This window comes from Emys orbicularis, chromosome 6 (genome assembly GCF_028017835.1).
Source record: "Emys orbicularis isolate rEmyOrb1 chromosome 6, rEmyOrb1.hap1, whole genome shotgun sequence".
NCBI lineage: Eukaryota > Metazoa > Chordata > Testudines > Emydidae > Emys > Emys orbicularis.
In genome coordinates, this window is record NC_088688.1 from 124,805,195 (window position 1) to 124,829,509 (window position 24,315).

The 24,315-nt window shown below is 46.8% G+C and overlaps 1 protein-coding gene across 1 annotated transcript; it reads right to left on the reverse strand.

The window, feature by feature from the left end:
* Positions 1 to 7,026: 7,026 nt before the first annotated feature.
* On the reverse strand, positions 7,027 to 18,645 carry GRHPR (glyoxylate and hydroxypyruvate reductase). Its single transcript, XM_065406403.1, has 9 exons — positions 18,581 to 18,645; positions 15,196 to 15,326; positions 14,094 to 14,166; positions 13,473 to 13,589; positions 12,612 to 12,700; positions 11,159 to 11,263; positions 9,999 to 10,134; positions 8,772 to 8,902; positions 7,027 to 7,321 (listed from the first exon to the last, which is right to left on the reverse strand). Exons 1-9 carry the CDS (start codon positions 18,643 to 18,645, stop codon positions 7,200 to 7,202), a joined length of 969 nt encoding a protein of 322 aa, XP_065262475.1. The 3' UTR covers positions 7,027 to 7,199.
* Between the last annotated feature and the right edge of the window lie 5,670 nt (positions 18,646 to 24,315).

The window sequence follows — 24,315 nt, forward strand, 5'->3', positions numbered from 1 at the left end:
GGGATGTTGGCCTCCTGAAAAATCTTGGATTTATTTGAATGGAAGCTGTGAAAATTAAATCCCTATTCCTCAGTTCTGTAGCTAGTTTAGTCTTGAGTAACTGAGACAGTTGAAACATTGGAACTAAACAATCCTGGTCAGTACCACAGAAACACGGGGCTATGTATGAAACAATATCTGGCTGAGAGAGAAATAAAATGTACTCTTCTCTCCCGCTTTGTGGTGAGAAAACTGCCTAAGGGCTGTTAATATTTGATTTGCAATTTAAGCTTCTAGGGTAAGCAGGAACTTGGAACTGTTATGACATGATTCAATTTTTTTAAAACCTCACAGTCCCATGACTGGTTTTTAATGGTTACACTTCTGGCTTTTGTTTTTTTAAGGCACCAAGGACATGTGCCAAGTTCATGAATAGCATTAGAAAATGCAGCATTTTCTGTGGTAATCATGTTGATGTCAAGGGACTAACAGCATTGAACTACGTCAGTCTCACTGCATCTCCATTAAAACTAGATCATCACTACAATGCAGTGTTTTCTAATTTAATTTTATGTTGTGTTGCCTTATTGCTAATATCTTGCCTAACTTTTTAATATCTTGCCTTTTTCCAGTTTTGTTCCAAAACCTATTTTTTTCTATTTTCCAGCTGTTTTCTTTATCTAGCATCTGTGTCTAAAACCCTCCCACTCACAGGAAGAAAGCAGAGATGGGGGTGGGGCAATCAATGCACTTAATTTTAAGAATTAATATGAACATGTAAATGAAACCTATATTTAACTGTACTTCTGGATCAGTTTTTATAATAAAATGTTTGTGGTTATGTGAAAGGCCATAGGTGGTAAGGGAGGGCTGCTCTCTTCAGAAACAACAAAGAAAAGAAATAAAATAAACATTGGGAATCTTTTAGATGTAACACACAATTTTCAGTATATCAAATTACAGTGTTTCTAGAAGGACATATTACAGCTTCAGTAACCCATGTCTGACTGCTGTTGCTTTCTTGGTCTTCCTATGTGAAGCAATATCTCAGAATAAACACTCACTACTAAACTGACCCATCTTGTAAAATAAGCAATATCTAATCTCCAAACCTGACTATAATTACAAAACTAGCCTCACTCCACTTCTGTTCAGACTTAATAGCCGAGCACTATAGTGCGATCTCACGTGAAGCTCAGTATGTTTAGAGTGTTATGAGATACATCTGAAAATAAACACTACATTTTTGTGCTGATGTGTCTGATTTGATTTCCTTATTTACTTAATCCTGACTGGAACACTGATAGGTTGCAGTGGGTCTACAGGTGCGTGTGTTGGTCTTGGTGGAGTTGAAGGAGTTGGTTATGACCTACAAAGCCCTAAATAACCTGGGACTGGCTTACCTGAGGGCTCGTCTCTCCCTGTACCATACTGCCACAGCTGCCGTTTCCAGGAATGCCTGAGCTTGAACGCTCTTGTAATAAAGCAGAGAGGGTGGCTAGCAGGGCATTCGGTGTGTGGGCTTGAGGACTCTGAAGTGTCCAGATTTGGTGACCATCCAGGTATGCTGCAAAACATATCTATTTGGGTATTTTTGGAGAAGGTTGAAGGTATGATTCCTAGAAAATGAAGTGTCAAAGAAGGCTGCCTGAGTTCCTATTGAATTACTTTGATTGTATTGCTAATGCTATGCTAGGGTACTGAGCTCCTTGCATAGGTGTCTCTTGATTATTTAGATTTAAATAATCAACAAATACAATCCTGTAACATTATGAACAAGACCTTATTTGTCTTGAAAAACAATACCCCTTGTGGCCAGCTCTCCCCTCAAAAAAAGTGCCCTGTATTGTTCAGTGGCCCACTGGAATGTACTAAGTCATAATTAGTTTGTCATTCCAACAGTGGATAATGAATATACACCACCCTTGTCTCAAGTGCGGGTTTCCCATACACACTGGTTTAGATAAAACAGTAAACCCCATTTAACTAGAGAAAGATAGATTTTAAGTGATTTACAGGTGCTAAGGCATAAGTCAGATTTAGTTACAAAAGAGAGAGAAAACCACACTCTAATTTCTAGACTTTACCTAGGCTAACTCTAAAAGCAAAATCAGTTGTCTCACCCTTAGATGCAATATAGGTCACAGGCTGCTGCTTTTTCCAGCCTGGAACCACTCCCCTTAGTTCTTCAGATATTTAGTGATGTCATAGGTGAGGTGGCCAGAGGCTCCCTCCCTCCCCCTTCTTATACTCTAACCCTTTGTACTGGAAAAGTCTTTGCTGGGTCATGGGGTCAGCAGTTCAATTGCATATGTGTTCTGCAAGCTGTTCTGGGGAATTGTAAATAATTTGTTTATAACTCTCCTGCTGGTGAATCTCCGATTAAGCAGCTAATGGCCTTTTAGCACCTAGCTAGTGTGCCAGTGTGCCTTTTGTCTTTGAAAAAATGGTCTAAGGGCATTACCCAGAATGACAGCATATTTCAGTAACAATCACCTAGTAAAATCTCAGCTCCATGGACAATGTTGATAGATTACCAAAACAATGTTGGTCTGTAGATTGAGTTTTCAAATGATACTTCAAACAAACTATATTATGCCCATACAAAAGTGGTGAACATGGGCTGCAGGGTGTCACATGGGGTACAGTATATCCCACCAATTTAAAAAGTCCCTTGGTGAAAGCTGTATGAGAGTTTTACACCTATGTAAAACAAATTTTGCAAGCAAATTTGCTTTCTTAAGGATCTGATGTTACTTAAATAGTTTTTTAAACTTGCTCTCCTCTGTCATGGAAAAAGGTCTTGGAAAGATTGATGCTAGGTTGGTTACTGGAAAAGTTTGACAAGTTAGAACACATTGGTTGAGTTCTCTGTCAAATGGGATTAAACATACATAACACCACTGTTCATCACTTGGTTTATCTGCCTGTAGCTTCTCTACAGTGATACCAAGAGAAAGTCTTACATTTAGATCCAGCTGCCAGTGTCAATTGCTTATAATGCAAACTTGGCTTAAGGGCAACAAAAACAAGCCAATGGTGCCTCTGTACACTCCGCACCAGCGTTATGGTGCAGGTGATGGGGGGGTTAAACACCAAGAAATCCTTGGACATTTAATGGCAATGGCAGTTTAACTCCCACTTCTTATTTGATCAGCTGCCCCTGGGGTGACCAGATACCTATGATCTAATTAAGCCAGTGAGATTTGCCAACTGCTGAGTATGTTTCAACCAGGAGCTGAGGCTAGCAGAGCATAAAAATATCAGATTCACTTAGAGTTAATACTCTACTCCATGGCTCTACTTATCCCACACCACTGGTTCTTTGATATGTGGCAATTTTAAGTGTGCTTATAGCTTACTGTTTGAGGTTCCAAACCCTTTCCGATGGACTCAATTTCTAAGACTTTGTTGCCTAGCAAACACAGGAGCAAGAGATAGAGGGACTATCTCACGTCCTCTTCCATTTTCAGGGGGAGAGAGAGCCCCTGGCACAAAAGGCTGTAAAAAGAGCAGGAAGACAAAGAGCTCAAGACAGGACCCTGTAGCTTCTCATTCCTGGGAAGGGCAATTTTCTGAATCTGAGCTAAAGCCCCCACAGGAGGAACCTCAAAGCAAGTTCTTTCAAGAGGAGTTTTGTTTCTATCCTGGCAAGTAGTGTCAGGCACTGAACCCCCACTGGAAGAACCTCAAAAGGAGGAGGCATCAAAAGATAAGAACTTACACAGAATAGATCTAGACAGAAAGAGAGTGAAACCACTCAAATACTTCCTCTCAGTTCAACATCTCAAACCTATCTCCTCTCCATGCAACACTGGAAGATGCAATTAGGGCTGAATGCAAAACCCAGCAAGAGCTCAGAGGCTGGCCAAGATGCAGTATCACGTTCATAGATCCAGTCCAGACCTAGTTACTCTACCAAATGTGGATGCAGCCCTTTCCTCCCTTGTAAAAGGCAGGATGATCCCAGTTAAGGGTGATTTCTTCCCCAAGGACCAGACAGAGAGGAAGACAGATTGCTTAAGGAGGAATTCTGAAGCTTCCTCCACCACCCTCTGAGTATCCACAGCCTGCGCCTCGTCTACTTGAGCCATCTTGGCATGGACTGATTCCCTTTCAAAAATCAGAAAATATTTCTGTGTGGGAGCTATTCTGAGAGAGCTTGCGTAGCAGCAGCCTCTGTAGCAGGCACCTTCTGTGACAGCCTCAGATTCACTGTGAGGGCAATGGGATGTGACCCTGCCTCGTCATCATTTATGGCTAAGGTCATGGAAAAGGCTGATGCTCATGGCAGACAGACGCTGGCCAAGGCTCTTCAGTGAGCCTGTTGACAAATCCACAGCAGGATCCCCTAAATAAAATCAAAGATGACTTTCCTGACATCCAGGTCCTCAAAAAGAGAATGTAGGCCTTATTTATTACAGATCACATTAGTCCTTTTGTACCTACTCTAAGTATCTGTGGAGGGACACCCAACCAGCCCTTGGCAGATGGAATAGGTCCAGGGGCACAAGGGGCAGTCGTGATCCTCTGGAAAACCCCAATTTTTAATCAAACATGACCTGGGGCTGACCCCATGACATGGTCACTCAGAATGGGAGCAGGCGACAAAACTCTGCAGCTGGCTGCATCCACACCATGTCAGACAAACGAGTCCTGGATGGAGTCTGCCTAGATTATGCATTAAGAGTCAAAGGTGTCACGGAGTATGGGGGGACTCAGGGCCCTGCACCCCCGGCGTCCTGCGATTCACCATGACTCTCAGCCAGCCAGTAAAGCAGAAGGTTTATTTAGATGACAGGAATACAGTCCAAGACAGGTCTTGCAGGCACAGACAACAGGACCCCCCCTCAGTTAGGTCCATCTTGGGGTCCCAGGGCACCCTAGCCCCTTTGGGAGGTCAGAGCCCTGTCTCCCTCCCAGCCACATCACCAGCCAGCTCCTGCAACTCTGCCTTCAGCGACTCCTCCCACAGCCTTTGTTCAGTTTCCCGGGCAAAGGTGTCACCTCGCCTCTACCCCCTTCCTGGGTTCTCATGTTACATGCTCAGGTATTCTCCGTCGGTCAGTCTCCCATCCCCCAATGCAGACTATCCTAGCCCCACTCCCCTGTCAGCATTCAAAGCCCACAGTAAGAACAGTCCCAGTTCGTCACAAAAGGCAAGTCCCAAACCTAGGTTCCTGATCTCCCAAATTTCCCCCAACTAGATGAAACACAGCTGCATGAAGATGGCTATAGATTACCTTGCAACCACCCCCAGGCTATTTACCCAGGTGCTAGTTATCCCAACCTCTCAGAGAGGAGGGTGCATGCATATCACTTCCTGGATGGTCTTCTGATCAGGTCCCACTCCTTGGAATGAGCACAAGTTCTAGAGCAGCATGGCTTCGTTATCTACCATACAGACAGCCAAATGAGTCCAGTTCAGCCCAAGTTACACTTGGAAGTCATGAGAGATACTGAGCTACAAGTTTTTCTAACAGACAGGAGATGCAGGATGATAGATACTATCCCCCAGCAATCACTCAACTTTATTACAAGGGTTCTGATATCATCTCTCGATATGATGGTATCCTGCACAGATGTCCTGCAATGGGCAAGATTCCACCTGTATTCTCTAGTTCCTGATTTCTCTGGATCCAGAGGACCCATCAACTCTATCTACCTTAATCTCGTTGCCCAAAGCAGTATTGAAATCTCTATCCTGGTGGCTGCAAATCAGCTACGCAGCAGACCACACGCTGGCAGAGCCGGAGAGAACGGTGGTGACAACCAACGCCAGTCTCAAAGCATGGGGAGCCCATTCAGGGAACAAATCCATCTAAGGATCATGAATGGACAAGGAGCTTCAACACTGAATGAAATGGCCTCAATCAGGAATACCTTTAAATAGTGATGTCTGACACCATAGCAGCAGTAGCTTCTGTCAGCAAACACGGATGCACCAGATCCACAGCCATCCTACAGCAATCCAACCTCCTACATTCATGGGCAGAAAACAACCTTCTGTGCCTTTAAGCTCTCTACATTAAAGGGGAGTTGAACAGCCAGGCAGATTGGCTGGGCAGACAGAAGATAGAGCTGGGGGAATGGAATCTTCACCCAGTCCTTTGACTCAATAGAGCCCTGCCTGGGTCACCCATCATGAGACCTAGTTCCAGTTTCTTCTCTAGAAGGGATCTCTGAACCAGAGCCAGGGAGGCACTTTCCCCCACAGCGATCAGGACCTGCCTTTCCACTTTTTGCAACACTCCCCAAGGCAATTCAGAGGCTCAGTCTAATTACTCAATACCCGCCCTGACTACATGCCTCCATTTGACATCCCACTCGAAGGGATATGCACACCTTCTCTGGGCAGAATAAGAACAATCGTACCTTACCAAAAACCTGCAGATCCCAGCCCATCCCATGCGCAGAAAGTCATTCCTGGGAGACTAATTTTCCTCTCACAACTATTCTGCCCACATGGGTTAAGGCAGAATTAATAGTTGCTGCATAGTAGGAAATGTTCCTATTGGAAATTCTGCATTTCTCTGTGTTCAGCCACCTGTTGGTTAATCCAGAGATTCGAATGTCTGAGTAGCCCCCCTATGGAGGCGTTTGACATATGCTGATGTGACACCTGCCATCTGGGCTGACAACCTGGAGACCCTCACCGCTAAAATCATGAGTTTCTACAACTTGAGCTACAGAGCTTTGCTCTCAAGTTGAGAGCGATAACAGACCCATATCCTCTGTAGATCAGACATGGGGGGGGGGATGGACACACATAACGTGCCGGCCATTGGGGCACATCTGACGTTAAGTACGATTAAGGCTTTTGCTTTATCAGAGCCATAAAGAATAAAGCCACCCATCTGATTATGATTGTTGCCTTCTTGTGAAAATGGGCCCAATTGTTCCAGGAAAGGGCGTGATTTTCTTTGATCTCTTGAGTTTCCATCCACATACAGTTATGTGCTCTCCAGAGTCTCACTAGCATTCAGTTTTTCTCTTAGAAATAGCACAATATACATCCCGCTTCCACATAACCACCACACAACTGTGTGTTACTCAAGCCTGGTTTAATAAGTTCTACTGGCAGAACGACAGACACACATACACCAACTTTACAGCAGGAATGAGTCAGGATCTGTTCTGCTTCTCTGGGCTAAGAGAAAATGGTCATTTTTAAGGTATGACCTGGTCTAGCCAGCGATGTTCTTGGGATTCTCTTCTCTTCACAGCTGGAGTTCACTTGGCATGCTTTCCCCTTTCAAGCCGGCCAGAAGGTTGTTAGCAGCCAGCACAGTCATGGCGCTTCTCGTGGCGTAGGTAGCGCTTCCAATGTGAGGCAAAATCACTATACGGGGGAGAGAAGACATATTTCAGAGATGGGTTTGGTATTTGAGCAGCTCTGTCAATGAAATTAAGAATACATTTTAAAGCTTAATGCTTTTAAAGGGGAGATGGAAAGCATTTGTGATCTTGTACCCTTTATGTAGTATAAAAGCTACCTCTTTAAAACTAAATATTAGAAAGTGTAAAGTCAGGACCTCTTGTTCCTAACATAGAATCATAGGAGTGGAAGGGATCTCGACGGGTTATCTAGTCCAGTCCCCTGCACTCAAGACAGGACTAAGTATTATCTAGACCACCCCTGACAGGTGTTTGTCTAACCTGCTCTTAAAAAAAACCCCATGATGGAGATTCCACCACCTCCCTGGGCAATTTATTCCAGTGCTTAACCACCCTGACAGTTAGGAAGTTTTTCCTAATGTCCAACCTAAACCTCCCTTGCTGCAATATAAGCCCATTGCTTCTTCTCCTATCCTCAGAGGTTCAGAACAACAATTTTTGTCCCTCCTCCTTGTAACAACATTTTATGTACTTGAAAACTATGTCATGTCCCCTCTCAGTCTTCTCTTCTCCAGACTAAACAAACCCAATCTAACATCTCACTGTTTGACAAGAACATAGGACTGGAAGGGTCTTCCTGGTTCACTAACTCAGGTCCCCTGCTTGTATTAGGTGAATTAAAAAATACTATTTCTTTTGTTTTTTACAGTGCAAATATTTATAATCAAAAATAAATATAAAGTGAGCACGGTACACTTTCTAGTCCGTGTTGTAACTGAAATCAATATACTTGAAAATGTAGAAAACATCCAAAAATATTTAAATAAATGGTATTCTATTATCACTTTAATCACACGATTAATCACGATTAATTTTTTTTATTGGCTTGACAGCTCTACTTCTAACATGTTCATCACCTCGGTATCTGAGCAGTAAGGTCCCAATCCATTGACGTTAAGGAGACTACTCATGTGCTCAAACTAGGCAACATGCTTAAGTCCCTTGCTGAAATGGGGTCTAAGTTCTCAGCTGATGGAATACGGTGATCAGTCAGGGACATGTTTGCAAATGAGCAAATACATTTGAATGAAATAAAATTTGCCCTGAATTTAATTAACACACGCAGCTGACAAGGTTTTCCCTCCTCAATGCCCCTCATATCACACTGCCTTGCTATGGCCCAGTGCTAAGAGCAGCTTACTGAAGCACACCCGGTTTGACTTTCCCTTGCCTGTGACTAATTTGCCCCGCATATTAAACCCTTGCTAGACACGAACCATGCCAAGTCACCAGGATTGAAATTCCTTGTCAGGTCAGTGTGGCAAACAGAATAGCAAGAACTACATGAGCCCCTTCTCTAGCCACTAGAAGCCACTGCCTCCCCATCAGAAGTGCCGGAAGTGGAATGTAAGAGAAGGTGCAAACAGCTGCTGTTTGCAAAGATGGTGGCTTACCACAATTCTTCAGGGAAAGGAGAGGGTGGTCTGTAGGCAGCGGCTCTGGGGTTGTGACATCCAGACCAGCAGCTGCAATCTGGCCACTAACCAAAGCCTGGTACAGGTCTTCCTGGTTCACCACCGCTCCCCTAAGAAACACAGTTTAAGCTATACAAGAGCTAGGTATTGTTACTAGTAAGCCAGACAAGCATGGGATACAAACACTGCCACGTGTTTAACTTTACACACTCGAGTCGTCCCTCCGGCTTCAGTGGAACGACTCACCTGCCTGAGCGTTTGCCCCATCGGCCTTCGGCAGGAATAATCAGCTCTGTATGTCACTTTGTGCCCGTTGTTCCACACCACTAACAATCAGGTTCTGCTTAACTGCTCTCTCGATGCTCTGCAACGGGTTATCGTAAGTCACTGTACCCAGGTACAAACCTGGCTGTAGTCCAGAGGTTCTCAAACGGGGGCTCGGGACCCCTCAGGGGGTCGCGAGGTTATTATATGGGGGGTTTCAAGCTGTCAGCCTCCACCCCAAACTCCACTTTGCCTCCAGCATTTATAATGGTGTTAAATATATAAAAAAAGTGTTTTTAATTTATAAGGGGGGTGGGGTCGCACTCAGAGGTTTGCTTTGTGAAAGGGGTCACCAGTACAAAAGTTTGAGAACCACTGCCGTAGTTGACCCATTGCATTCGAATCCCATTTGGGCACCCACAATTTGAACTGTGTTTAAGCACAGTTTTAACCCTCAGCTGTAACATCCGTGTAGATGGCACCGTAGCATCTGACCAATCCTCATGCAGCTCCTATCTTCCATGGTGACAGCCCGCTGGGGAAAAGGCCGTTTGAGTATCACCACCAACCACAAACAAAGCTTTTCCACCCACTTCCTCCCATTAAGGAGAGACTCCAAGATGGCGCCCACTTTGCAGCTTTTAGAGCGGCAATAATCCCATGATATTCGCTGAACTCCACCCTAAGGGGGAGAAAAGTTACTTTCTTGTGTACATTAATATCTAGTATCCATTTAAAAGATAGTCGCAGCAGGCCAAGCTACAAGGCTAGCAAGCACAAACTCAGAGTTGGTGCCCCAAGCCAATACTTGCCCCCCCATGGCAATTTCAGCGTAATCCCTTGACATCCATAACACCCGTATATCAGTTACCTGAATATCACCTGCTTTTCCTTTTTCACCCACAATCTAGTCTTGTTTAAGATGACAGTGAAGATTTTCACCTGCTTGTGTTGATCAACACAGACGTTTTCTTCATTCGGCTGAAGAAATCCTTGTTGCACATTCCTTTAGTGTCGGGAGTTAAGGAACAGGTAACAACAACAAAGTCTGACTCTTCTGCTAGCTTGGTGAGTGGGACTAGGGGGGGAAAAAAATCCAAAAAACACATCATGAGTTTCCGGAGGGGGAAGCAAGGGTGGGTCTCGTGTATTTTAACTAGTTTGGGAACTACCCAATGTCCATTAAATAGTCATCAGTGAGGGACTACTGCTTCAGGAAGATCTTGCTAACCTCACCCCATGACTGGGTTGCCAAACCCAAACAAAAACATCATATGAACAAGGTGCCATGTTTTAAAGGACCTTTAAAAAAAAAAATAGACAAGGTATCATTAACCAAAAGAAGAAATTTACCCATGCTTAGCAAGTCAGTCTTCCACCCCAGAGGTGGCTGCATTGTGCATTTCAGGGGTGGTACGTATTAGTTAGCAAAATATTACCATAATATTTTAAACAAACATTTAGAAGTTCTGTAAGGCCTGAAGACAGATTTGACAACTCTTTCAGCTTTCACCCAAGGATGGGAGGAGAGGAATAGGTAGAGTTCATTGGATTTACAAACCAAAAGATTGACCCCAATAGAAACTGATTTTTTTGGAACCGTTTATTTTTCAAACGCAAGTCACAGCTGGGCAACTGCTTAGGACTTTGCACGACAAAGTCTATCAGTGAGTTTAACATGCAGAAAGGCACAGTAGAGCATGTGCATTATTATAGGTAGGAAAACAAATATTTGATATAAATGTGAATATATCTGAAGAGAGTCTCATTTAAGAGTTGCCAGTTATTTAAGAGGTCTGGGATGAAATCTTGGCCCCACTGAAGTCAGTGGGGTCCAGATTTCACTCATGGCATCGTCACCACTTTCAATCAACAACATATTAAATGTGTTTGCGCTCTACATTCAAACACCAGCCACTTTGTGGGGCCTTAATAATTCAGCACTGCTACACTGCGCTTCAGGAAGCCTTCAAGTTTCCAATCACCACACTCAAGGACAAGATCTTCCCTGCATCAACTCATTTGGACTGTTTGTTATTCTGCACTTACGAAGAGAGCTTTGTTTCCAGAGCTGTCTTTCCAGCTTCATTTATGTCTCTTACCAAAGTCGGCTTGAAACTCCACGGCGCTCTCCGGTTTTGGGCGACTTCCCGTATACAAAAATTTCTTGACCCCAAATGGCTTTAAACGGCGCGCCACTGCCTGTCCTAAAAACAAGAAGAGGTCACGTCTCTGCACACTGCAATCATGCACTGCAGGAAGGAAACCACTAACCCTGCAACCTGACAGCCCAAAACCGAGTGTATTACTCCTGCATCTATCGACAAGGCCGCAGGATGCATTCACTGTTCACTCAACTGCAATGAAACCGGCCACTTTCATTAAGAGATTACTCTACCTGCACCAGCCTGAGGTTTCCCATTCATTTTGGAGGCCACATGCTCTCATTCACTCCGTGGGAAGCGAATGAATTTTCGATTGGTAAGGCGGCTGCAGCAAAGGGAATGATGGGACATTAAATCTGAAGTGACATTTTGGAGAGAGAATTGAAGGAAGGAAAAAAAAAATCCATTGACCAACTCCACAAGCTAATAGACAAGCCAGCACTCCCGTGTACCATGGACTTTGGGATATTTGTTTAACTGAAATAAAGCAAGAGAAAGTCCAGTTTGCTTTAGGAGTCCGATAAGGTGGAAATATGTGAATGTTTTACAGCTTAAGGTCTAAGCCTGATTGCAATCGCACGCTGATTAGTAGGATGGAGAGAGAGATTCCTGCGTAGTCAGCCTGTGGCTCCTGGGAGGGCAGGTGAATGGGGGAGTGTTCCATCAGCCACTGGTTTGAATGTCCTCAGAATGTTTTGTCCTTCACAGTTCTCTTTATTTATTTTTCAGTTTCTGTGAATGTGTCCAGCACCGCTACCACGGGGCAAAGTTAAACACAAAATTGTTAGCATAACCAAAGAATGAAGTAACTTGTGAACTCCCCACCTAACGGGTGAGAGCATAAATGTCTGCTCAGCAAAAGCCTGAGTGAACATAGGGGCTGAAAGTTACATCCAGGATTCATCGGATTCTATAACTAACAAGAAGGAGAACACCTGAGTCATGGGTTGTTCCCTGCAGGAAAGGGGGCTAGACACAAATTCACATGCACACAAAAAACAGAGGCAAAGAGAAGAAAGTTTCTGGCCGTGATAAAACTGAGTAAAATATTAAAGCTACAGAGAGTACACACTGGGGAGCTAAACATCTTCTTACTGATCACTGAGTTTGTTATTTTAATCAAACAGTCTATTCTATGCAGGTAGTTGTACCATGCTCATCACCAGCGTATCTGAGCGCCTTCCACTAGTGCATTAAGTAACAACAGCTGGCCTGTATCCGTTCTCTCATCCCCTCCCCAGAGGGAGGGGTATGTGCAGTGAAGTGTCTTCTTTTGGAAAATTTTCTCTCTCTCTCTCTCACACACACACACATTGCTATGTCAGTCAACAGTGCTCCCATTATTGGGAGACAAATACTAGTATACATCTACACAATACAATTCACTCACCTATTCTTCCCAGCCCTATGATTCCTACAGTGCTATCAGACAGCCCGTACCCACACATCCACAGAGGCTTCCATGTTGTCCAACCACCACTACAAAAAGACATGAAATACAAACAGATGTTAGACCGATTCCATTTTCCAGGTTGGCCTGGAGTCTGGATATGGACTCAACAAATGACGAATGGCACAAATACTTCACAACCCCTGTGTCACATACCGGTGGCAATGATTTAGCACCCCAGAAACAGAAATGAACAGGTATGAATGGTGCTAACATGAAGCGACGGGCTCTACAATGTTCCTGCTGTAAGTCACCTTTAGCGTTAATTAGAGCAGCCTCAAGACTGATCTAACTTTTGTTCCACTCCCCACAGCCCCTGGGTACAGCCTTTGTGCAGTGAACTCTGGCCATACCTCCAACGTCCTTCCCGCACTGGGAGCAGGGCCAGTGCCGGGCCCTTCCAGTTGCTCTCTTCTGGCCAGGGAGGCCCCATGAACAATCTAGGAGGCTCTTCAGGAGGCCATTTTCACCTCCTTTAAGGCCCCTTTATACTGCCACACACGCTCTAGCTGGATCACTGCCCAAGCACGCAGAGTTACGCCTTAGATTTAGGACTTAAAACAGCCTCTTTGTTAATTGTACTTAACTCACTGGGCTCATAGAACGATGCTGATCTCAGCTAGTCCAGTGCAAATCCAGAGTAACTGTAACTGCATCCATGTAAACGTCTCAAGGCAGGAACTGCCTTTACTTTGGTGTATTCGGGTCCAGGATTGATCAAGCATACAGTCTATGGAGTTACTCCAGACTCTCACGGACGTCGCACAGCTCAGAAGCCAGCCCTAAATTGTCAATACTCACTTCTTCACTGCCTCCGCTGACTCCGGCAGCCTGCGACACGCAGCTAAGAGCAAAGCTACCGAGAGCTCGGCCGTGGCGTCCGTCAAGATGTCCGGGGTGTATCCCACACGGATTCCACTGCAATTCAAACACAGCATTTCGGTCCTCAAGTGTTAACACGTGAAATGCTAGTTTGCACGTCTGTTTACATTTGGACGAAATCCTATTTGTATTACACTTCATTCTGTGGGGCATTTTTCCCCACACAGGTTCTTATATTACCATATTATTGGAGCACCAAACAAATAATAATTAATCAATCATCGATCCTCACAACCCCGCTGGGAGCTCGGGCTGTGCTCTTATCCCCATTGTACAGACGGGGCACTGAGGCCCAGAGAGAGACTGAAGGTCACGTTTTAAAAGCTATCTAGGGCCTGTGGTAGAACTGGAAACCGAATCAACGTTTCCCGAGTCCCAGTGCAATGCCTTACGCCCAAGCCGACCCATTCTCTGTTCCAATTGGTTTCTCTCAATTAACAGTTCTCCATTTCTTGCACCCAAGAGGAAGGGGACACAGCAAATAGCGGAAGAAAATGCCTTCCATGGTTAAGAGTTAGCACACAAAGGAGCAAACAATACCGCTTTTTAATTTCTTCTAGAGCCAGATGGTCAACACCCACAGACAGCGTGCTGATTATTTTAAGGTTAGACCCTGCAAAACATGAAGACAGAACCCTCAAAACCTACAGAGCTTAAAAAGAATGAAACACAACAATGGAAAAATGAAAGGATAAAAATGTCTTACAATTACCGGCTTGTAATTGTCTGAATCTTTGGAATCTACTCTAATGACCAGAAACACCTAACAGGGCTGACACTGAAGGAAGCCAGCAAAACCGAAATACCACTTTTTCAGGCAACTGACTCTGGACATTTGACTGTGCTTTGTGCATCGTCAGTTTCACTGTTTCCCCTTCACAGCTGGTCAATTTTCTCCTTCCCTGAGATTCACAGAGTTAGGCCAGAGTGACCATTATGACCATCTGATCTGATCTCCTGTTAACACAGGCCAGGGAACGTCACCCAGTCATTTCTGCATCAAGCTCATAACTTCTGCTGGACCAGAACAGATTTTTTACAAGACACCTTGTAAACATCAACTGGGAAGGGAAGCAGAAAATCCCTTATAACTTTTAAAGGAATTGAAACCAAAATCAGGATTTGCCAGAAATAGGATTTTTTTTAAATGCCAAAAACATCAAAGAAAGTTGAGTGTCCCGTTAGCTAAGGAAAAGTCTCTTTAAAGATGCTGCATCTATATTCCTAGCTGCTTCTCTTTGACTGGGTTGGGAACAAGTCATTCTTTAGTGGTCATTTTCTGGGGAACTCTACGCTAGGCAAAGAAGTTTCTTCTTGCAGGGAAAAAAAAACCACACACCCAAAAGGGACTGACAGTGAATTCTGGCCAGTGGACACTAGGGAGCTAGACACATCTCTTCGCGTCTTACAACTCTGTGCCGCCATGATGGAGGGACAGCGTGAGGTGGAATTTAAATGGAGGATTCGTATTAATGCATGGCAGCAAAGGAAGGGTCAGCCAATCCGCTTCTCAGGGGCTGTGAGGGCGAGACACCGGGACCGAGATCCGGGCAGCACGGATACAATTCTGTATGTCCTCTCTTTTTTCGATGACAAAAGATCAGCTAGAGCCATTCACAAGAGAGCCGCCGCCCATACCCACCTGCTGCATCGAGGACCTCTTTGTCTATCCGGTCAGACAAGAGACAGAGCAGTCCATGCTTCCCAGCCACACCCGCCAGCAATTCTGACCGCGGGATAGGTTCGTCTGAATCCCACTGCTGGATGCTGCAGCTACAAGGATACATGAAAGTCACAAATCACATTAAAGCACGAGAAAGAGGCCCCCTTCAAGCCAGCGCTGCGTATTGCCCCAGGTATTCGTACTGTGTTTGCCAAGGGAAGTCAACAAAATGGCATCACTTTCAGCTTGTTCAAACCTTGCCTCTAGCCCGCATCAGCTGGGATCACTGCATACTGGTCTGGTGTTCTTTACACGGGCTGTCTAATGCTCCAAATGGTACAGACATCAGGGCAGGTCAAGAACTTCCCCTTGAGCCTCAGCCTGGATGGTATCTGTGCTCAGAAGTGACCAGTCTTTCAGGCCCCCCCCCCCCCCCCCCCCCCCCGCAGGACTGCCTCAGCAGCCCTTACTGTGGAGAGTCCTCGGCTTTCCCTTAACCTTTACCCCAGTTCATCTTTCCACACTTTTAAATAGCAATTGAAACTTTTCCTACTTGGCCTCTCCAGGTTCTTATATGGCTCCCCCATCACTGGAATATCTGAGCACCTCCTAATCAACAATGAATTTATCTCCACAGCACCCCCACGAGGCAGGGAAGTATTATCATTGCTATTTTACAGATGGGGAAACTGAGGCATGGACAGACTAAGCGACTTTTCCGAGGTCACACAGGGCAGTCTGCACCCCTAGCCAGCCCCTTAATCACACAGACCTCATTGCCCACTCCTTTCTGAAGACCTTGTTTTGGATGCTGGTCGATGTCCTCTTTGCATTTTAAGAGGGTGATTTTTTACTGTTCTCGGGCAGCCCGTGGTGCCCCAACAATGCTCTGTGAACGCATTACTGCAAATCAATTTGGGGGCCTACCACTTTACAGAAGGCTTGGAATGCTGCAGGCAATTTAAACGAAGACACCACACAACCGCTCACTGCCCATGCACTAGCGTGTCTGTACTGGGGGGGAGGCGGGGGTCATTGCAGTAATGCCAGTAACTGATATTTTGCAATATGTGAAAGTTGCTTATTTTCTTAAAGAACAAACACGGGCACGAAACACAACGTAACTCATTTTAGCACATTCAATGCATGAAACAACGCTGAGCGGTCAGAACCTGTGTGCCAGGAGAAGGGTAATCCAGCGGCAGCCACAGTAGAGCTGGGGGGGGGGGGGGGAGGGGAGTTAATTCTTTTAAGGCACCGTTTGCCCTTTGGCTTTGCATAGACAAAATAATGGGGGAGTGTGTGTGGGGGGGGAAAGTCAGCTGTAGTTAGGAAAACAACTTTTAATAGAAACACACGTTTGGTTCTGAATGTTTTGCCTGGGAAGTACTGGAAGGCCGGAGATGGTTAAAAAACTGCTGATCCGAGGATAACGTACAATGTCAAACTAAGGTTAAAAAATTCAAGGAACCCATAGCCGGAGAGAGGGAGGGAGGACACATAACAGGCCTCCTTCTGCTCCCATTGAAGTCAATGGCAAAACCCCCATTGATTTCCCTGCTGCAAAACATAGGCCCTGATCCTACCAACACGTAGGCATGGCCTTAATTTTATGCACATGAATAATTCCACTGATGTCAACTGGATTAGCCAGGTGCATAAAATTAAGGACATACACAAGTGTTTACAGAATTGGAATTGGGACCTTAGCTGGCTATATTCTATGCACAGCATCGTTATTGTTATTTTAACTTTTGCTTCTTGGAATCAAAGGCCCCGACCAGCATCTGAGATCAATGGCTTACAAAATATTTCTGCATAAAAAAAAAAAAAAAAAAAGGCGAAGTCTTTTCCAGTCACAGGAAGGGAAAAAGGGGTTCTGGGCAAATTTTTCAAAAGTGCCACAAATCCCCAAATCAAGGGGGACTTGTCTATCTCTGTGGATCTGGGGGGTCTAAGTGATTTAGGAGCCCAAATCCTATTGAAAGTCAGTGGGACTCAGAGGCTTCAAAGGACAACATTTTCAGAAGTGCCTAACACAAGAGCGCAGCAGTTTCTTTCTTTCCTTGTAAATAAAAACCAGCTCTCTGTCCCCCAGGCCTCAGCCTCGGATGGGTCATTTACAAGAAAAAAGAAATTACCACCCATCTATAAACGCCTCTGAGCATCAGAGTTTGTCATGGAAAGGGTCAGAAACGGAACTGCCGTAAAACAGATGGCACCACAACAATCCACGGTCTAAACACCTGCCCCTTGCCCTATGGGACACAGAACACACGCTAGATAATCACTCTATGTCTGAAATAGGCTGTAAACTCTTCAGGGCTGGGTCTCTGTCTTTTTACTAGAGCTGCAGGTTCACTTGCAGAGCGACAAGTGATGAAATCAACGACTACATTTGTACCCAAAACCTTAATTTCCCTGGTTGGATCCTTCTCTCTAGAGCAGCAGCTGAAGGTTCTTATCCTCAGGCGGGCATCCCCTGGGGGCAGAGGCGTCTTTCTGTTCAGTGTTTGTACAGCGCCCAGCACCAGGGGCCATGACTGGCGCTGCTGGGCACCATGGCATTACACAGAACATCACAGTGAGGACCATTTGCCAAGGCGTTCTCTGCCTGCACCCGGCTGCTGGTGGTAGCAATGGGAACAGGACCCCAGCGCATTTCAGGGGGGCGGTACGCCCCTCACTGGCGTTGGTGAAGGACTCCTCAGCCCCCGGGACACAGGCCTGGGACCTGCCTTTCCAGAAGCAGCGGCTAATTCTGGGTGCCTAGGCTGCCACCCCTCCGAGGGCTGGGCACTGCCCGGCCTCCCAGCAGGGCCGGGGCTGCTCAGCACCGCTCAGGATCGAGCCCCGAATCTGGCCCCCAACCCCTGCCCCCAGGCTGCCCATGCGGGCAGCCCCCTGCCCCCGCAGAGCCCCACTGGCCATCCCGGCGGGGCCCCGCCCAGCCACGGAACCGCCTGCTGCGAACGGGCCCGGCCGCACGTGGGGGGAGCCCAGCGCCCGCCCGGCTCTGCAGCCCCCGCCCGGGGGAGAACCGGGCCCGTGCCCCGCCGCCTGCTGCAGCCCCCGCCCGGGGGAGAACCGGGCCCGTGCCCCGCCGCCTGCTGCAGCCCCCGCCCGGGGGAGAACCGGGCCCGGGCCCCGCCGCCTGCTGCAGCCCCCGCCCGGGGGAGAACCGGGCCCGTGCCCCGCCGCCTGCTGCAGCCCCCGCCCGGGGGAGAACCGGGCCCGGGCCCCGCCGCCTGCTGCAGCCCCCGCCCGGGGGAGAACCGGGCCCGTGCCCCGCCGCCTGCTGCAGCCCCCGCCCGGGGGAGAACCGGGCCCGTGCCCCGCGCCTGCAGCCCCCGCCCCCTCTTACACGCCAGCCTGGCTCAGGGCCGCCAGCCCCTCGCGGGGGATCCGCCGGGTGACAAACGCCTGCATCGGGGCGCCCCGGCTTCCCTTAACCCTCGCCTCGCTGCCCGGGCCGCCTCTGGGCAGCGTCCCCCGCGTCCTCTCTCCGCCAGCGCCGCCTCCTTCCCCGCCTGCGTGCAGCTGGCCCCGGCCTGGCTGCCCGGGAAATGCCGGGAGCAGCCGGCAGGGGGGTTGCGTGGGAGGGCGGGGGGGAGCTGTGGGGCCTTTGCCTCTGTCGGGATCGTTTGATGCACGCTCGGATCACGAGCAGGAAGAGGCGAGGCTAGACGGGAGCAGCCCCCGGGGTAGAGCTAGTTTGGGGGACTTCAGCGCGGCAAAGCACAAATGGGGCCTTCCATCCAAATTCTCTTTGCTGTTGTCAAAGATCCCCCCAGCGAGAGGGAAAGCTCAATAAGATGCATCCCTGGATCATAATAAATGAAAGCGATTAGCCCGCCAAAGGCGTGGCTGGAAGGGTGGGACACCCCGCTTCAGAAGGATCAAAGGAAGTGCCGTTGGACGCTGCAATTTGATCAACCTGAGAATTGCACGCTGGCGAGCAATCCATGGAGCGACTGCTCTAGCCTGTTTTAGGAAAGGGTCGGCTGTTGACCTCCAAGAAGAACCTTGTCAGATGCAGAAACCAAGTCACAAAGTTACAAGGAATCCCAGTTCGATTGCTCCAGAGTGCAGAGCACGCACTGATCGGCTGGGGGCGTTCAAAGGATTGTACAGCTGAATAGGTACATGAAGGGTTAGTTGTTTGTTCCTTCCTCTGAAACATCAGGTATAGGCCAGAGACAGGTTATCAGACCACTTCAGTGTTTCACACATGAAAGCGGCAAACAAGTCAAGCTCATTTTCAGTAGCAGGCTGTGAAAGCTGGCCCAGCTTTCCTGCACGCAACAACGATGGGCCAGCAGATGGTACCTTGGCAGAACGCAGCAGGGATTTCTGAACCCTGCTTCTGGGGCAGTCCTGGGCAATGGCTCTGTGTGTGCATTAACTTGCATTTATGGTGTCTCTGCTAATATGTGAGCAGCATGTGCTTCTTCAGCTGGAGTTTGAACCATGGAATGCCTGCCAGAACAGTCATAGAATATCAGGATTGGAAGGGACCTCAGGAGGTCATCTAGTCCAACCCCCAGGACCAATCCCCAGACAGATTTTTGCCTCAGATCCCTAAATGGTCCTCTCAAGGACTGAGCTCACAATGCTGGGTTTAGCAGGCCAATGCTCAAACCACTGAGCTATCCCTCCCCCTGGAACTCCAAATGATAACTTCTGCCCTAAGCAACTCCACTGCTTACAGAGAGGGGGCCAGGGATACAAGGCAGGGTAGAATTTGCTTCTACACAACTATCTAACGGATGAATTCCGCTCTTAGCAGCAGCAACATAACTCGAGTTGTCTCCTGTAGCTTCCATGGAGTTACTCTGGTTTCACACTGTCGTCAGCGAGATCAGACTCGGTCCCCAACGAACCTATTTAACTAACCAGCAAATAAACAAGTAACAACAAGTTTTGCAGGCAACCGTTGCCCCATGAAGTAGGTCCTTGGGGAGAGAGGTCTGATTGGATCGCTGAGCTGCCGGCTTAGATCCTGCACAACATGGCCCAGTGCAGAGCCAGCGATTTCACGGACCACGTTGGCGCTATCCTGTTGATCAGCTGGCACCTCCAACATCGCAGTCAGGAGCAGCATTTCAGTTGCCCTTAGTGAAAGCAGAGCTCTGCACACCATCAATAAAGGGCAAAACAGCAGAAAGAAAATACATCTGGTTGGGGGAAGAGGAGGGGCGTGAAACCACCCCAGCTGCTTTCAGCTCAGAGCTGTTTGAAGACACCAAAGCAGCGTGCTTTGAAAGTCAGTGAGGAGAGGATGCTGCTGAGAGAAGAAGGAGCTCCCTGGGGATTTCTCAGCTAACAGGGCCAGCCCTAGATAGATACCCTAATTGTGCAGCCACACTGTGGCAGGCCTTTGTTTTGTCAGCATTTGTCCCAGCATGCAATGTAGCTCATTCCCCTCTCCATGGCCTGACTCCCCCTCCTTTGAACTGCGCAGTCCCAACCCCCTCCCAGGGGCTGAAATCTTCCCTGTCCGTCTGCTCCCTGCTTGTGACACTACCACAGACATGACAAGTGCCCTGTCCCCCCCTCCTTCCCATCTCCCTAATGAGCATCCTCCCCCTGCCAAGCAGACCCAGTCTGCCCGAGGCCCCCTCACCCTTTACTTTGCACCGGGCTCTGCAAAGCCCAGGCCTGGCATGCGAATGTCATTGCGCCTCAGTGCCTGGGAGCGGCAATGTGCTCACCACTGACAGCAGGGTGAGCCTGGGCCGGCGGGGCGTGGAGACGTGGCATTCAGGGATGGAGACCTTCACAAATGCCAAAGGTTTGGGTTCACTCATAAGAACGGCCATACTGGGTCAGACCAAAGGTCCATCTAGCCCAATATCCTGTCTTCCAACAGTGGCCAATGCCAGGTGCCCCAGAGGGAATGAACAGAACAGGGAATCATCAAGTGATTCATCCCATCGCCCATTGCCAGCTTCTGGCAAACAGAGGCTAGGGACACCATCCCTGCCCATCCTGGCTAATAGCCATTGATGGACCTATCCTCCATGAATTTATCTAGTTCTTTTTTTGAACCCTGTTATAGTCTTGGCCTTCACAACATCCTCTGGCAAGGAGTTCCACAGTTTGACTGTGCACTGTGTGAAAAAAGGTTTCAGAGTAGCAGCCGGGTTAGTCTGTATCCGCAAAAATAACAGGAGTACTTGTGGCACCTTAGAGACTAACAAATTTATTAGAGCATAAGCTTTCGTGGGCTACAACCCACTTCTCCGAAGAAGTGGGTTGTAGCCCACGAAAGCTTATGCTCTAATAAATTTGTTAGTCTCTAAGGTGCCACAAGTACTCCTGTTATTTTTGTGTGAAAAAATACTTCCTTTTGTTTGTTTTAAACCTGCTGCCTATTAATTTCATTTGGTGACCCTGTAGTTCTTGTGTTATGAGAAGGAGTAAATGATACTTCCTTATTTACTTTCTCTACACCAGTCATGATTTTATAGACCTCTATCATATCCCTCCCCCCCCCCCCCTTAGTCGTCTCTTTACCAAGCTGACAAGTCCCAGTCTGATTAATATCTCCGCCTATGGAAGCTGTTCCATACCCCTAATCATTTTTGTTGCCCTTTTCTGAACCTTTTCCAATTCCAATATATCTTTTTTGAGATGGGGACACCACATCTGCACACAGTATTCAAGATGTGGGCATACCATGGATTTATATAGAGGCAATATGATATTTTCTGTCGTATTATCTATCCCTTTCCTAATGATTCCCAACATTCTGTTTGCATTTTTGACTGCCACTGCACATGGAGTGGATGTTTTCAGAGAACTGTCCACAATGACTCTAAGATCTCTTTCTTGAGTGGTAACAGCTAATTTAGACCCCATCATTTTAGATGTATAGTTAGGATTATGTTTTCCAATGTTCATTACTTTGCATTTATCAACATTGAATTTCATCTGCCATTTTGTTGCCCAGTCACCCAGTTTTGTGAGATCCTTTTGTAGCTCTTTGCAGTCTGCCTGGGCCTTAACTATCTTGAGTAGTTTTGTATCAGCTGCAAATTTTGCCACCTCACTGTTTACCCCTTTTTTCAGATCATTTATGAATATGTTGAATAGGATTGGTCCCAGGACATACCCGTGGGGAACACCACTATTTACCTCTCTCCATTCTGAAAACTGACCATTTATTCCTACCCTTTGTTTCCTGTCTTTTAACCAGTTACCAGTCCATGAGAGAGCCTTCCCTCTTATCCTATGACTGCTTACTTTGCTTAAGAGCCTTTGGTGAGGGACCTTGTCAAAGCTTTCTGAAAATCTAAGTACACTATATTCACTGGATCCCCCTTGTCCACATGCTTGTTGACCCCCTCAAAGAATTCTAGTAGATTGGGGAGGCATGATTTCCCTTTATAAAAACCATGTTGACTCTTCCCCAACAAATTATGTTCATCTATGTGTCTGACAATTTTGTTCTTTACTATAATTTCAACCAGATTGCCCAGTACTGAAGTCAGGCTTACCGGCCTGTAATTGCTGTGATCACTTCTGGAGCCCTTTTTAAAAATTGGCATCACATTAGCTATCCTCCAGTCATTTGGTAAAGAAACTGATTTAAATGATAGGTTACAAACTACAGTTAGTAGTTCTGCAATTTCCCATTTAAGTTCCTTTAGAACTCTTGAGTGAATACCATCTGGTTCTGGTGACTTATTATTGTTTAGTTTATTAATGTGTTCCAAAACCTCCTCTAATGACACCTCAATCTGCAACAGTTCCTTAGATTTATCACCTAAAAAGAATGGCTCAGGTTTGGGAATCTCCCACACATCCTTAGCCGTGAAGACCAATGACAAGAACTCATTTAGTTTCTCTGCAATGGCCTTATCGTCCTTGAGTGCTCCTTTAACATCTCGATTGTCCAGTGGCCCCACTAGTTGTTTAGCAGGCTTCCTGCTTCTGATGTACTTAAAAAAATGTTTGCGATTACTTTTTGAGTCTTTGGCTAGCTGTTCTTCAAATTCTTTTGTGGCCTTCCTAATTATATTTTTACACTTCATTTGCCAGAATTTATGCTCCTTTCTATTTTCCTTAATAGGATTTAACTTCCACTTTTTAAAGGATGCCTTTTTGTCTCTCACTGCTTCTTTAACTTTGTTGTTTAGCCCCAGTGGCACTTCTTGGGGTCTCTTACTGTGTTTTTTTATTTGCTCATATATAAGCATCCCCAGAATGAGATGTGTCTCCGAAGCTTAGCCAGCCTTATCCCACCCCTGAGCTATATCCCCAGCAAACCTTCTGGCTCCCTTTGCTCCATCCCCCAGCACAGTTCAGACTCTCTCCTGTGTTGACCTGTCTTTCTGCTGCTAGTTCCTCCCTCTCTCTAGCCTCAACAAGCTCCTACCAGACACCTGCCCATCCCACCATGACCCGTCCTCGTCAGGGCCCAGACAGTGGAAGTAGTCTGTGAAGGTGCACCAAGACTAAGCTGTTGAGCATTTAATAAACATTTAATGAATCCACTGGACTTGTAGCTTTAGGCCAAGTGCTGTAGAAAGATGCATGTTGCTCTGCCTCTGATAATGTTCTGGCTACCACAAATGAACAATAGGCTACCAAAAATCCATAGCCTAATGGACGATGCTATAGTTATGCTGGGAGGTTGGGTAAAACCTCACTGAAGTGGTGGAAGTAACCGTTGCCCTTCTTTCAGGATAAATGTAAGAAACAACGAAGCTCCTTTATGGACCCAGGTTTCTGAAACAATAGGAGCCGCCACCTAAAGCACAGGCACATGGCAAGACTTGAGGAGAAGCTGAGCCAGGTGGCCCAAGGGGTTTCCCCTAGAGACTGACATAGTGAATGCAGGGGTTGGGGCATTGGTTGGTGGAAGGAGGGAGGGAGGGAGGGGTGTGTGTGTGTGTGCGCGCATGTGTGAGAGAGAGAGAGAGAGAAACAACCAACAGAAACACACAGAAGGACCAAAGAAGCTCCAGACACAGCCAGAGAAGCCCTGGTAGCAAGATCAAGAGAAAAAGCTAAGAGAGAGCTTTTGGGCTGAGTGCTGACCGAAAGAGGCTTGTAACTGTGTCCTGCTGTTTGATTCTTGCTGTGTTCAGG

Excerpts from the sequence above, each read along its gene's own strand:
- GRHPR (XM_065406403.1), bottom strand. The coding sequence starts at position 18,645 with ATGCAGGCGTTTGTCACCCGGCGGATCCCCCGCGAGGGGCTGGCGGCC. Across the intron at positions 10,135-11,158 it reads GGAGTTTCAAGCCGACTTTG|TCCCACTCACCAAGCTAGCA; the intron begins GTAAGAGACATA and ends TTCCCCCCCTAG. Across the intron at positions 7,322-8,771 it reads CCTTTCCCTGAAGAATTGTG|TGATTTTGCCTCACATTGGA; the intron begins GTAAGCCACCAT and ends TCCCCCGTATAG.